We start from the raw sequence: 16,317 nt of genomic DNA, 5'->3' as shown, positions 1-16,317 counted from the left end.
GTACTGCCTTATTTTCCGCGCCTTCTCTGGGTATTCCGTTTTTGGTTTTCGGCCGCTTCTAGCGCACCGCTCGATGGTTTTCGTCTCCTGGAACATCTTCACAACGCAGGACACGGTGCATTCCAAGCCTTATGACGATCCATCTGTGCGACTGACCAGGATTATCGAACAACGCGCCCAAGATTTTCTGGCTTAGCCTCTCTTCTTTAGAATGCTTTCTGAAAACTACTTGACAGATCGCGATAATATTTTGCACACATAAACATAGCACTCTAAACTAGTATTACCCAAAATTTCATTTGTTTTTACCCACGCGATAAAAAGTTGCACTCAAAACAAAGTGTCCCATTTCTTCCGAGTCCAATCATTATGCCTTTCTTACAAAAAAAAGAAAAAAAAATGCGGAATGAAAATTTAACAAATGACTGAAGCATATTGCAATTGAATCAATTCCTAGTCAGCTATGCATTTATGTTACTTGGGAAGTTATGCTCTCTATTGCAGTTAGCTGTTATATTTGCATAAGTTGAGAATCAGCTAATGAAAATGTCGAATGATTGAATGGAAACCGCTTGAAAAGGTGTTTGAATGGACCATTTTTTTTCATAAGAAGATTTCAAGTCATGGAACATCCACTCATCTAGAACTACTGTTATGTACTTACTATCTTCTTATCCATATTTGTTCCACATCATAACACCGAATAATAAATATACCAAAACTGTGGGATCAATCACGGAATTTATTTGAGTATCCCTCTCTTTTGGGTGAAAACTGAGAGAGCAGAAGTTCGTCAAAGTTTGTATGGGAATTACTATGGGAAACGCAAGCATTTTATACAATCGATCATGGTGTTTGCCCATGTGCTCTTGAGGATTAGAGCTGCGCTAATACTCTTAGATACATATGTCAACAACAGCTTTGCCGAAGACCGTTTTCAAATCAGATACCTCAGTAATTAGTTATTGATTTTTGTACTAGTTGAAAATCTTTGAATATAATAATTAAGCTGCTCTGTAGGCATCACTGAATATATGCAGTAACACATAGGTGCCATGATTCGTGTGTGCTATCTTTCGCGCCAGAGTTACAATGTGGCCTGTTGGATAGATAAACGAGCACAGTTTAAAAATTTCCGATTGGCCATATTTCAATAACTAACAAGAGACGTCCGATTTGAAAATGGTCTTAGGGTAAGTTGTAGCTGACAAATGTATCTGACAGTATCAGTGCGGTCCTAATCCTCAAGAGTACATGGCCAAATACTAGGGCTGATTGAATAATTTCCATACAAACTTTGAAGGGCTTGTGTAGTCTCAGTTTCCATCAAAATGAGCTCAAATTTTGGGAGAACACTCAACATTTGATCTTGAATCGAATGAACAGTGTGGAGCAAAAACGATTTTTTGAACTACCCTAGCATAATAATTAAATTATCATTATAAATATATTCACAAACCCGGAAAACTTTTCGTCAGAAACGTATTTCGACTTTGCCACTAGGCGTTTTATGCTACTCCGTTGTCTAGTGTGGTGCTTCCTTCAAAGGATAAATCATCCACTGGAAGCATGAATTTGCACTGCCAGTATTAAAAAGCATCCAGGAAATACTAAAATTTTCCCAGTGTTTTCTTGGCAGCATTAATATTTGTAACATATCCGTGATATGGTACATATATTAAAATGTCCAGGCTCTGCACAGTGAGCTGCACTTGGGTTTGAAGTTAATTCAAATACAATACGGCTATCAAATTATCCACGTATGAATAACGCGATTAATGCAAATTTTTGAATTTTTATTTGAAGAAACGGGGATAACCGTACCAACCGTTCCCCTTTTTTTGAGATGGGACTTGGCCTTTTCTAGCTCTTTGGAAACAAATGAAGACCCACCTATAACGCAATAATTTTAAATAAAGAACGAAGAATTCAGGCCCAAACGCAATGATAGCGGAATGGCAATAGAAAGCGGAACCGGTTCACCAGCATGAACTATTACTAGCCGTTCCACTATCATTGCGGTTGGGCCTTTAATCGACTCCAGCTCTCGATTAAAAAAAACATCTTTAACCTTTACGTTACCGACCTTCGACAAGGCATTTTCAAATAGCTGCCATTTCATCAATTTCCAACCGATTTTTTGTGAAACCACCGTCAGTTTACTTTAAAAAGGTTTCAGTTATTTGCAGGCTTGGGAAAAACACTGAAATTCGTTCTACAGTAGCCAAACAAAGCCAATCGCAGTCAGCGAAGCCAGTGAAACTCACGCCTATCGATGCTGTAGGCTAAGAGCCTTGAAAATTGCCAAACACCCGTTGCTAAGAGCAACCCAAAATTACTGTAGAAAAATGTTCTATTTCCCGCATTTAGAACCTTCAATGACACTAACGATTTAGAGAAATTCATGCACCCAACATAGGCTACTTGATGAGATTGACGTTTTTGAACTACTGTACTGAGAAAGCCACGTGATTTTCGCGAAATTCAAGCCTACTACTATTACCATTCCCAGCACTGGTTATTTGTCATAAATGGACAGTGCTGAATTGATATTTAGTTTATTCTTCCTTTATTGACATATTCTTTCAAATTCAAGAAGATTGAGACGTCGCACGGTATGTTTTGGACGAAAACGGAAATGTCCCCAAAGAGGCCCTCGTGGAACCTGTGCCAGGAGATCTGGAGCGGCCACATCTGTTTGTTCCGAGGGTTTTCTTCTTTTATTGACATGTTCTCCCAAATTCATGAAGATGGTAAAACCGGCTACGATGTTCCGGAACGGTCCACTTATGAAAATTATGTTGAAATGATGACAATCGGTCACTATCTCACGTTTTACATAAAAACTTTAGGGTTGTAATTGAAATAAATAAAAAAAAATAATCACATTTCCCGAATTTGGCACCCTCGTGACCCCAGTGCAACCCGGAATATCTCCGGTATGGTTCCAAATTCAGCATTGTCTATTTTTGACAAATAACTGAATCCTTTTAAGGGAAAATGACGGTGGTTTCAAAAAAAAAAATCAGAAGGAAATTGACGAAATGGCAGCTATTTGAAAATTAGGATTAGGAAATTAGGAATAGAAATATATGACATGCGATTTGATTTTTTTTCACAAAGCGCTAATTGATCAGTTATTGAACAGGCGCAGCATTAGTTATAATTGTAAAAATATTAGTTAAATCCATTGAAAATTTATTCTTGTACCAGCCGATTCGCACACTCATCAGCTGAACTGAAATTATACGCGGAGGGGAGAGAAATCGTGACAATTGATTTGAAACACGTCTGTTCGCGCGCGCGGCTTACTATGATGTCGAACACCGATTCTATGTCTAATGTCACAGGCTCCTCCGAGCAAGATCTTTAGGCCTAATATGCCTGACGGATTACTGATGAAATTCTCGGCAGATGTAATCAAGAGCAGCTTCTTCAACAAAATATTGATGTTTTGTGATATCTATACAGCATTTGTCTCGAAAATCCAGGTGTATTACCCGAGTACTTTGGTGAGTAATTGGTATAACACTCATTGTGCAGATCAATAGTGGTTGTCTCCCATGATCGTTTATTGTTTCCTCGCATCGTCTTCGATTCTGGGTCTAATTTATTAAAGTTACTTTCAGACGAGTCCTTTACACATGATTTGTAGAAATGTTCTAGAATTCATGGAACAACATTTTTAAAAGTGTCAGATTGGCATAGCAGAACATTGAACTGATTCAAATGCGCAATGCCAGTTCAATCATATCATAGTTCACCAAGCGGCTCCATCGAATCGTGAAATAAGCGAGAAATCCATCAAGCACGCAACATCTTCCACAGTGTCGCTCGTTATCGTCTTGATTGTCGTCTGCCAGTCTGAATCTGACTCACGATGCAGGCGCCAGCAACTCCCTGTGCTAAGCCATCAAATGTCCTCCTAATAGAGCGATAGTGGTTGGCAAACTTACGCCAAATTACCTTCCGTCACCTCTTCCAGCTTAACCTTATCGCTCAATGTCACACCGATAATTTAAATGAGCTAACGACACCGGGTTTGGAATTCACGGCCCTCACCTGCGTGAGCTTCCTTCCCGGTTCCCCAGGCCAGGGAAAAATGAAGGAAAAACGTCGGCATTAATTTCCATGTTGTGTCGCTGCTTGCCTGCTCGTCATGGAAAATAAGCGCCACTCGGAGAGCCGAGGGCCGCATATTCAAAATTTCTTACACATTTTTTGCCGATATTATTGTTTCCCGGTTGGTATTTCTTCGTTTTCGCTGCTGGCTGGCTGCTGCTCCTGTCGTAATGAATTCGTATGGTGGGTTATTAGCGCAAATGCGACCTCTGCGGGTGAAAGCTTAGGCATTGGGGCTGAACACACGATTGGTTCGTACGGTGTTTGTTAATCGGACAAATTTTCCAATTTCCCTTCTTGGCTGGCACCAGCTTCGTTTGAATAAATTCCGCACCGCAGTTTTGGGGGAATCAGTGTCGCAGCAAGGAAATGTGTGTGAAGTGACTCTGATTCAATTATGTGTGGATTGAATATTTATAGAACACAAATGCGATGGAATTGCTTGTTGATTGACTAATGAGGCTATTTGAAATCGTTACTGAAGTAAGTAATGGTAATCATCAATTTCAAATCTATTACGTTAGTACAGATTGTTCGAAATTAATAGAACATTTACCGAAGAGATTGATTACGACTTTGACTTTGAACTAAGTGTTCTTATGAGGATTTTCAAATTTGCATAATTGACCGTCATTGCATGAACTTGTGCATGTTAGGGGTTGTTACAAGGACATTGGGATAAAGAAGTTGAGTGCTTTTACAAACTAGGTAAAACAGTACATCTTAGTGTTCCGGAATCTAATGGTGGTAATTTTTGTTGAATACCGTTTTGGAAAATAAAATTCTTAGAAGGTCACTTCGAATATTCACTCAGTATGATTGCTACATCGAAAAAAAAGAAGTAGTGAATCTCTGAACTCATATTTTTTTTTTTGAAAAAGGGGGATTTAAAACCACACTTAAAATATTCATTAAATATGATTGCTACCTCGAACAAATAGATGACGCGGGCCTTCCTTAGCTGAGTGGTTAGAGTCCAGCAAAGACATGTTGAAAGTGTCTGGGTTCGATTCCCGATCGGTCCAGGATCTTTTCGTAATGCTACTTTGGCAAAGAACGCTCTCAGTTGATAACTATGGAAGTGCTCATTGAACACTAAGCTGAGAAGCAGGCTCTATCCCGATGGGGATGTAATAAGAATAAGAAAACAATGTTAGAAATAATGGAAAATAGCCAAGGAAGTTGAATTTTCGAACTCAATAACGGAGTTTGCTACGGCACTGTCAAACAATAGCCACCGCAGCGCCAGTTGTCGGTTTATGGAGGTCTATTAACGATTCCGCCTTGTCGTTCTGCACCGGTGTTTATTGGGCGAGGTTGGGAGGAATTTCGATGTGATGTTGGCACACACAAATTCCGATATTATTATAAGTTGTGGTTCCCACTGTGGCGGCGTTCTGGCGGAGCAGAGGTACTCTGCGGAAACGGAGGTTGGATGGTTGAGTGCCACAATTTTCACACATCGAAAACCTCCCTCAGCGGGCTTTCGGGCTGGCACCGGTGCCGAAGGCATGCGGAAAAACTAATTAACGATCGAGATATTGATAAATAAATTTTCGCAGGAAGCAGGTTTCTTTCGTTTTAGTCGTAATTCGTTTTGAAAAGCATGAGTGAATATTATTATACTCTAGTTATATTTACGCTTTGATTATACTGAGTAAAACTGTACCGACTTTAGATATCGTTCGATGTAAATGTATTTCCAAAGTAAAACCATCTTGTTCTACTACAGTTTCGCTCATTCTATTAACAACGAAATCTATTACTTCATCTATATGCAGCATGTCCTTTCTATAACTTTCTTCTTTTCTGCTATCTTATACTTTTTCGGAGTTTCTTCTTCTTGCTATATTTATACAATACATATCCTATCGATAGCGGGGCTCGATTATATATCGTATAGCAAGTGAGAGCCACCGGTCGTGCCAGAACGAAGCCATTTCTATTCTTTAATCTAATCACCTTTCTCTTGTTTTCATCGTTGAATTGTACACCTCGCTTCGACTGCTCACAGGGACAGGAGATTCCAATCTACATCTGGTACGAGAGCTACCCGACCCACAGCGGCGAGGGATACGAGGGACGCGTTTCGAGAGTGTCACCCGATTCGAGCTTCGGCGCGGCCTCGCTCAACCTAACCAATATCCGCGAGTCCGACCAGGGCTGGTACGAGTGTAAGGTAGTGTTTCTGAATCGGCCGCCGAAGCAGCACAAGAACGGCACCTGGTTTCATCTGGACGTGCACGCTCCGCCTCGTTTCAGCGTTACGCCGGAGGACATCATTTACGTTAATTTAGGTGAGTGGTTCTCCCATTTCGGGCACGTGGCCGGGTTGGTGATTAAATCGAATCGCTGTTTTAGCCGTGAACAATATGTTTGCTTCTGTTGGCATTCGGACTCACTGGAATAGGTTCTGAAAATTTACATTTTCTTTCGTATTGAATTTCTTGAAAAGGAGATATAAAATTCTTTGTAGGAATATTGTTGCGTGAGTTAATTGACACTCACCCTGGTCTTATATACAGTGACGGACAATACAATAAGACCACCTAAGAGTAAACAGTTTAACTCTCTAAATTCTATGACTATTCGATATAACAAATCGAAATTCTATGTTACAGTTCTCTTGAAAAATGGAGAGCCTTATATTTGAGGTTAAAATGAATAACAAAAAATTAAGACCAGTACAGCGAAAGCAAAGTTGAAGAGGTACGTAAACTTTGGTTAGATTAATCTGTGAGAGAATTGAGAGTATCTCTCTCTTATCGCTCTCTGTAACAATCATGATCTGCAACACATCATGAGAGACTGTTCATCGTCTGATGCTACAGCTCTGATTGTATCGGGGTATAACAGTGCATGATAAAACCCATCTAAACAAGCTCCAAACCTGGGGGATCCCAGTACCATCAGATGTTCGGGGATTGCTTATTGTGCCAGTAGAGTAAAACACCTACCCTCAATAGTAAATGAGCGGAAAAATGGGTTTTATTATCGCTCCCTTCTTCGGAATCTTCTTCACTGTTGCTTTTTATCAAGTTTGCCGATGCCGATGCCGATGCCGATCATAGATCGATACATACGCGATGTTTTTCTTCGCTTGCTTTGATCGTGCTTCGGGCAAAGGGTCGAAAGACAGAATGTGGAAAGGTCAAAACTAATTTGCATGATGGGATTTTTTTTTTTTCTATCTCTTGTCCCTTATTCTTCCTTTTCGGCCTCTTGTACTTTAGACCTTCGTTTTTTCGACCTTTTGTTTATCGACGATTTGTCCCTCGACCTTTTATCATAGATTGTTGGTTCTTAAACATTCGTGATTTAACTTGAAGTGTTCCATGGCCATTTCCAAAAATGGAGCATGCCAAAACGGAGCATGCCAAAAACGGGATACCACTGTATTAAAATTAAAAAAATAATTTAGAAGCTATACCATTAATATAATTAAATAGCTATCTGAGCAAAGTCCAACATAAAAAAGAAAGCTAGTCAAAAACCTATCTTGTTTTCAGTATCAACTTGATGTCATAATTTGATATTAATTTATCATTCAAATATAAGATATCATATTTTGCTTTCGTTCTGCTATCAGTTTAAATTTTTGATAATGTAATTTTAAATTCATTCGTGCTACATGTATAAATGCAATGAGAATTCGTTTCAATATCAATCTAAAATAGGTACCCGAGCCAAGCTTGCGATCATATTGAAAATTAATTTTGATGTTGTGATGTCGCGAATTTTGATAACTTAGTTAACTTAGATAACTGTCATTTTAGTCGTTTCAACGGTTAAGATATCAAAACTGAGAGCAGAAAAATTTTCCCATGAAGTCAACTTGAAAACTATTTTTGCTATCAGTTACAGCATATTGAAAACTGTTGCTGCTATTCTGGAGGGCAAATTGAGAACTCATTGAGATGTATATATTTTTGATTGATATTGAAACGAGTCTGCGAGAAAATTAATGCTTCATTTTTATATTATCATAGTGTTTATTCATGTAGCAATAATAAATTTATAATTATATAAAATAAAAATATTACCAAAATTTTAAATGATAGCAGAACGAAAACAAAATATGTTATCAAATATTTCAATGACAAATTGATATAAAATTATGATATCAACTTGATGCTGAAAACAGAATATGTTTTCACCTTGCTTACTTTTTGATGTTGGGCTTTGCTCGGGTATATCTCAATGAGAATTCTTATTTTGCTCTCCATGATAGCAGAAACAGTTTTCGATGATGGCTGATTAGTAACTGATCGCTAAATTAGGTTTCAATTGGATTTCATGGAAACTTTTTTTGTTAAAACGACCAAAATGACAACACACTGAGCTATCAAAATTCGTGACATCACAACATCAAAATTGGTTTTCAATATGATATCAAGCTATGCTCGGGTAACCTTTTCTAAAAAAGAGACGCCCTTACAGTTGAGGTCGAAACCCAAGTAATATATGTAAGTAGCTGATTAAAAGTTCATTTAACCTTCCTAATGCATTAAGAAAAAGTTACACATTATGCATTAAGGGTAAAAAATGACCCATGAGTTCGAAACGCTCTAAAAATTAGATTTTAAACCGATTTTCTTGTGAGTAGTATGGTCATTCTGGGCACAAGGGCACAAGGGAACCTGGAACCTGTTTCAGAAAGAACTGGCGCATATCATATTCAGCAGTTCATACACATGTATATAACGACGGTTCAAATGTCATGGTTTTTCATTTAACTTCCACAGTTCGATTCGATAAGGAACCTGCAAAAGAAAAAAATATTTACAGGGATTCCTTCGAAGATTTCGCAAGGAGTTCATGAAGGAATGTCTCTTGTAAATCCCTCATAGATTACTCCAGTAAAATTATTACTGGAATTCTTCCAGGAATTTCTCCCAGAAATCCTCCTAGATCTGTTTCAGAAATTCATCCAGGAAAGCTCTGGAATTTACCCAGAGATTTTTCGAACGATTTCTTCTAGCTTTCCTTCAGAGATTCCTCTAGAGGATTCTTGCCGACATATATTCAAATTTTTCTCCAGGAGTTACACTATGACAATTTCTTCTAGGATTATTCAAGATATTTCTTGTGATTTCTTCAGAATTTCCTTCGAGAATCCCTCCACAGAAACATACAAAGATATCCCCAAGTAGTCGTCTCAAGATTCTTCCAGGAAGTATTCCGGAGGTTTTTTCCAGGATTCCTCCCCGGATCGCTTCAGGAATTCCAGCAAGTGTTCCACAACTCACAAATTGCACAAAAATTTCGTGCAAGAATTCTCCCAGAGTTACCACGAGGAAAATGGCGTCATGAATTATTTTAATGCTTTCTCCAGATGATCTTCCAGGGATTCCCCAGGAATGTCTTCAGGGACTCATTCTGGGCTCCCAAAAAAACCTTGGGGGATTCCTCCAAGAGTTCTTCTTGAAACTTCTTCAGAGAATGAATTCCTTCAGGAATTTCACCAGAAATTATCCTAAGAATTACGTAAGGGATTATTTTAAGAAAATATCTACTAAAATTCCTCCAGTAAATGCTCTACATCAATTCCTTTTGGAAAATCTATTTGTGGATTCCTCCGGAGATATCACCAAGAATTATTCCAGGGATTTCTATTGAAAAATCTGTACAGGGGGTTTTTCAAAGATTTACCTACAAATTACACCCGCAAAATTTCAACCGTGATTCTTCGTGAAATATCTCCTAGGATTCTGCAGGCATTCTTCCGGAAATTCTTCCATAAGCCCTTCAGAGATTCCTACAGAAGTTTCTTCACAGACTCATCCTAGGATTTCTCTAGTAAAATCTCTACAGTGATTCCTGCAGAGATTTCTTCAGATTCTTCTTAAGGAATTTTTCAAAGGATTGCTTCAGAAAAATCGTTGAATGATTTCCAGGAATGAGCTGGTAGATAATCAACTGCATATTTTAATGATATATTGTGGGCTTCGTGGCCGTGCGGTTAGTGTCGTCAGGCAATGAGCGTATCGTGTCATGGGGTGTGGGTTCGATTCCCGCTGCAGCCATAGAAACTTTTCGTGAGGAATGTTTCTCGGCTGTACCATTGGAGCATGCTTGTCCGTTGTCGAGTGTTGAGTTACAGTCTGTACAGCTAAATGTCTGAAGACGGTGTCCGTGTTTTTTTTTTGTCTACATAGTCTTTATTATGAAAAAGTCGTTGACAAAATAAGTACTGCGTAACCATGTTTGCATGTTCAAGGGATTCGTTCAGGCATCCCTCCAAAGATTTCCTCGGGAATCCCTCGATAGGCTCCTGCTAGAATTTCACCAGGGATTCTTCCAGAGATTCAACTGGGGATTCCTCAAGGGGTTACTCTAGATCTTTTTTCTAGAGTTAGAAAGCATTTAGCCGCATCGACCAAGTAGTGCGGGTTCGATTCCCTCTCCAGTCCGAAAAACTTTTCGTCAGGAACGTGTTTCGACTGCGACATTGGGCGTTGTATTCTATTCCATTGTCTGGTGTGGTAATTCCTTCAAAGAACAAATCGTCCACTGGAAGGATGCATCCCTGAGGGAATTCCTAAAGAAAACTTTTAAGAAGTCCCTACAGGAATTCATAAAGTTATTTCTTGTAGAATCTCTAGATGAATTTCTCCATGATGATTTCTGGAGTGATCCCGGAGGAAATCCCAGGGACAATTCCTAGAAGAATCTCGAGAAGATTACAAGAGGAAATTTTGGAGAAATAACTAAAGAAATATCTGGAGTAATCCTTGAAGAAATCGTCGTTCTGAAACTTGGAGAAAGCCTTGAAGTCATTTCTGCATGAATCCCTGTACAGCATTTCCTGGAGGAATCCTTAGAGGAGTCCACGACTAGATAGAAGAAACAAGATTTTAACAGTATGTGTTGCTCTGATATGATTTCATTATATCACTACAGTTTCTTACCGATTTTGGCAACAAGGCTCGATTTTTATGTTGTCAGAATGGGGATGTTGCCAAATTCGGGAATTTTGAAATGCTTATGTTTTTATCATTCTATTCTCTAAAAGTATCAGCAAATACATGGCAATTACTACGAATGATGTGAAAAATGTCTGGGAGCCTTCTTCAGTTCAGCTTTTGATTCAAAAGCAGAAACATCATGTACTGATTATATGCACAATCTGAAAACCACACTTGTTGTACACAGTACAAGCGTGGTATTACTTTCAGTGACGATTTGCGACTGTTCTATAGCGCAAAAGTGCAGTTTTAAAGCCAGACCATAGTGAAAGTAGATTATGAATACAGGTTCGGCTGAGGATCCTTTCGGGTGAGTTTATTTCAGGGATTCCTTGAACATAGAGCGCAATTTTGGTGACCTCACGTCTTTATAGTGAACAAGGTTTCAAGTGGAAAAAAGTGAAAGTTCTTCTAAATTGCTTCATACCATTACTATCAATGTTATCACGGTTGTCTGCTTTTTTTGTCAAGACTGCACCAAGAAATAGAGTTAATGACGAGTTCTTTTGAAGCATTATGCTAATTTGCTGAGATTTGGAAAAATCAAGCTGAGAGTTGCAAAAATAATGATTAGAGGATTGGAGTCATATTCGAACTGAAAATTATTGAAAGTTTTGCTATCGAAATTTCAAATTTCATTCATTTCATTGCGTTCCATTTTTCAAGAGAATACCATTAGATTTTTCTAAGAACTCGTTAAGAAACTGCTTGCAAAATTTCTTTGGCACATATGAATTAACTCAAGGATTTCACCAATTGATGCTTCTGGTAGAAATACAATCGCTATATGTAGCCCTAATGTTTCGATTTGAATTTTGTAAGATTCTGTAACATCCGTAAAAATAAAAACGGAGAGCAACAAAATGTAGCTTAGATGCGGAATCAGTGGAAAAAAATGTAGTAATCCTTAATTATTTGTTCTTTTTAATTGTAGAGGTGTCTAAAGTATGCATCCAAACATTCTTCTATACCACCCTTAAATTATAGCAAGGATGTATTCAGTAAAACTTTTGACTGTTGAAGAAGCGTCAATCTGGTCTAGATTGCCAGAAATGATTTCCAAATGTCTGTATTTGATAAATGCGATAGTAAGAAGAACCATATAAATGTTAACAATATCCAAAGAATTTTGATCATGGGCTTTTCTTTTACTCACTCTTAGAATTCTTCTGTAAAAGTTTTTCAATGACTACTTCAAAACCCATTCTCAACAATTTTCCCAAATTGTCATCTAGTGTTATGAACGAACTTTCTTGATTTTTTCCTCAACAACTGTTACTAAAATGACTACAGAACTACCTAATAGAAATCACTCATCAATTATTCAATAAAATATTTTAAAGATTAAAATATTACGCCTTTCAAACAATGTAGCAATTATTTATACAGCTTGCCTGCTTTATGAGAATTCTCCTATACGTTAAACAATAACTTTGAAATAAATGCGTTTTACTCATAAGTACGTTCAACATTAGCTTTCTTAGCTCGTAATGGTCACCAACATTTTCACTTTGACTTATTTTCATTTTGTTTAAACTCACAATATTTGGTTTCAGTACTTAATAATCAATTGAAAATATGTTTCAATGTGTTGCCAAAATCGGGAAGAAATTGTTGCCAAAAACGGGTGTTGCCAAAATCGGAGGTAGACAAAAGCGGGTGTTGCCAAAATTGGGAAGGCACTGTATTTGTTATTAGACATATACCGTTAGTAGTCAAAATAACAAAAACTCGAACAAAATAACACCAAATAAATATAGAATATAACAAATCTTATTTGAATAATTGCAAAATTATTACAGAACGTGTTTCAAACATGTCACAACATATCAACATTATTGCAAATTTGTTTACTGTTCATAATTTTGGATGTTATTTATAAATCTGTGACAAGTTAAGAGCAAAACCATCTTGATATAGTTCTTTAGGCAACAAGTTGCAAAATGATGATTTTTTCAGCACGAGTTGTACAAAGTTACAGCTTATTTACCGTGCCGATTGGCCGAAAATGACCCAAATGCACAAGGTAGGTTAACTTGAATATGCTTCAAAGTGGTTTGCTTAACATTTATTCCTCTAAAATGTTTTTGGGTATACGCGTATCCGTCAAAGGATACAAACTCTAGTGGAAATAAATTGTATAGTACTTAATTCGGGGTTTATCATCTTTATTTTCAAAAGTTATACCTTTCACTTCTTAGTTGGTCTTATAGTTCCGTCCGCCACTGTACGTTGTTTGCGCGAAGAAAAAGTACAAACATACATTCTGTTCATTGGGTACGTGTTTTGTGAAAATATTGCCAATTTTGCCTCCCCATCAATGTTATCGTCTAATCGCATCAGATTCCAATGTACTTATCCGTTTGTGTTCGCATTTTCTTTCAGGCGATTCTATAATACTAAACTGCCAAGCAGATGGTACTCCAACCCCGGAGATCCTGTGGTACAAAGATGCCAATCCAGTGGATCCGTCTTCTACTGTTGGCATCTTTAACGATGGTACCGAGCTACGGATTAGCACGATCCGACACGAAGACATCGGCGACTACACGTGTATCGCGCGCAATGGTGAGGGACAAGTCTCCCATACTGCCCGTGTTATAATAGCGGGCGGCGCTGTAATCATGGTAAAAATTTTGACTAAGAACAATCTACCAAAAACCAACAAATCAAACCTACCAAACAATCAATCCAAAATTTTACTCTGAAATTCCCAACTACAACTACGTCCGCCAAATGAAATTCATTCGATTGAATCCCTCGTAAACTATTCGGACGTTTTCAATGTTGAATCTCTTTTCTGTCTGTATCCATTGTCGATCCTTTTTCGAGAGCAAATTAGAGTTGATCCCGTTTCGTGTACTTTTTTGTGACGTGCCTACAGTGTATATGTTGGTAGTTCCCACTTTACATCGTGAGTGTAAATATTATCTAATCAAAATCACCAATCCACTAACAATTTTCAACTGTAATTACAAATAGCAACAATTGGCCAATGAGAGAGACTTTTTCATGTAACCGAGAACAAGAAAAAATGAATGTTTTACCTACTAGACAAGAAGTGCGCTGACCCGCTGAAACGCGTATTTAATCATTATATCTACCAGTACTTCCATCACTTCCTCCATCCCTTTCACGCCTACCACTAGTTCACCCTACTGGAATTTGCACCCTAAAATGAACGAAATCCATTGGCCAAACAGGAATTTTCATGTCTTTTGCGTTTCAAACCATATTGCGTAGAATCTTATAACACATCCATTCCATTGCATCGATCTTTCCTCTGATTGAACCTTTATATACGAGTTGCGAATCGAGTTGCAAAATGCAACCCATCCCATTCAGGCTTGAATACATACTGCTTATAAATGCAATCGAATCTGACCGGTCAATCAGAAACAAGCGAAAGGAATACCTACTCTGCTTTCCGTATTTGTTATTTGCTCCTTGCACCCTACACCCCTGCAGCTTTGTCTTAATTTGATCCCAATCGATGTTAGCACAACACTATCCTTATGTGTACCATCTACGCTTTGATTTAATTTTCAATGTATCGCTTCTTATCGTAGTCCACCTAGAAACCCAGTGGATATGCAATGCATGCTCGTTGTTGCATCTTTTCAGTTTTTGGAAAGACACCAGCAGAAAACATTCGTTACGGATGAGTCGGGCAGGGTTTCTTAATTTTTAGGTCACCTATCCTCTTCATAGAGAAGAGAAGTATATTTTGAAACCCACTATTATATGATGAATTTATATCATAACTCACTTATGCCGATAGTTTGAACATCAGTTCAATCCTTTGATCTGGAATATTTTAGTTGTCAAGGCTTCATAAAAAATGTTCAGGGGAACTCTGACTACACGTTTTGAAAAATTGAATGACAAATTATTTGAGTAAAGCTCAAACTCGCAAGATTACAAGTGGAACATTTTCTTGTATTTCCAAATATGCATTTGAGACGTATTTTATGTTTTTTTATGCATTTCAAGATATGTGGAATCCGTATTTCCGCAAGAATTTCAAAATAGATCTTATTTCATTGTTTCTTTATGCTAAAAAAAAAATGAACTTTGTTATACAAAAATGGCGAAATGCTCCAGAAAGTTCAAAAAATAATATTAATTTAAAGAAAAACCGATAACTTTTATTACCTACTATTTGAATACGCCGATTTGCTATGAAAACCAATTTGTACTAAGTGCTCTTAGAGAGGTGCTGCTGGAAAAGTGACGGTCATCTTAGATCGTTCAAAAATGCGTTATTTGTCGCTTAAGATGATGTTTTCCATCCTTAATTCAAGAGATTCCTCCATTATTTGATTTTTTTTTCATATTCAAAATGTCTTCGCGAAGTTCTTATATTTTGTACCTCTAAAATTATATAGGGAATTATTCCGGGATCTCGTCAACAATTTGCCCACACTTTCATAATGACTTTTCTGTGACTTTTTTTTAACATTTCTATGAAACTTTTGAAAATTTCCATTCAGGAAGTTTTTCACGATATTTTTCTCATCAGGTTGTCAATTTCTTCAGGAAATTCTTTGCAATATCGCAAACTGGAAGAAATTCCTTTTAGGATCTTCCTAACATTTCTTCAGGGATTCAGAATTGTTTTTAATAATTCGTCTAAAAAATATCTACGGGTTGAAACTAAGCATGCCTAGGCAGCCATCCAGAGAATGTTGAAATAAATTCTACAGACATTCTAACGATGACATGTCTATAATTCATGAAGATTTTTTTCCTAGAATTTCCTTGTAATCCAGAATTATAATGAGAAAACGGTGTAAATTATCACTTATAATTGACCGAAAAATCTTGGTCAGGAACTCTTCAGATGATTCATCCAATAATTTCTTGCTCTATTCTTTATACTTTTTGTCAGAATATTTAAACAACTCTTCCATGGAGTTTGTAATCAATCCATGTAGCAGTTTTTCATCAATTTCGCAATATATAAATTCCTGAGGAAATTCCATTAATAATACATGAAAAAGTTCTTCGATAAATCATCAGACGAATTCCTTCAAGAATTTCTGAAGGAATGATTCAAATAATCTCCGGAGGAAGAGACAAAATTATGGAAAAACTTGGACGATTTCCATAAGGATTCTCAATAGAATTTTGGGAAAATATCTGTAGAATTTGTTGGAAAACTTTTAGGCAAATTATATGAAGTCCTGATTGATTAATTGCAGCGTATCCTGAAAGAATCTCCGAG

General features: G+C 37.4%; 1 protein-coding gene across 11 annotated transcripts in view; it reads left to right on the top strand.

The window, feature by feature from the left end:
- Positions 1-16,317, top strand: part of LOC5568091 (protein turtle) — a 155,292-nt gene that overhangs the window by 104,984 nt on the left and 33,991 nt on the right. For all 11 annotated transcript variants that reach the window (XM_021848279.1, XM_021848278.1, XM_021848283.1 and 8 more), the window contains 2 exons: positions 6,137-6,419; positions 13,476-13,717. In XM_021848279.1, the coding sequence (XP_021703971.1) occupies positions 6,137-6,419; positions 13,476-13,717 (525 nt within the window). The remainder of the gene's footprint in view (positions 1-6,136; positions 6,420-13,475; positions 13,718-16,317) is intronic.

This window comes from Aedes aegypti, chromosome 2 (genome assembly GCF_002204515.2).
Source record: "Aedes aegypti strain LVP_AGWG chromosome 2, AaegL5.0 Primary Assembly, whole genome shotgun sequence".
Lineage (NCBI taxonomy): Eukaryota > Metazoa > Arthropoda > Insecta > Diptera > Culicidae > Aedes > Aedes aegypti.
Note: the sequence above shows the minus strand (reverse complement) of the source record. Positions and strands in the feature narration are given on the sequence as shown.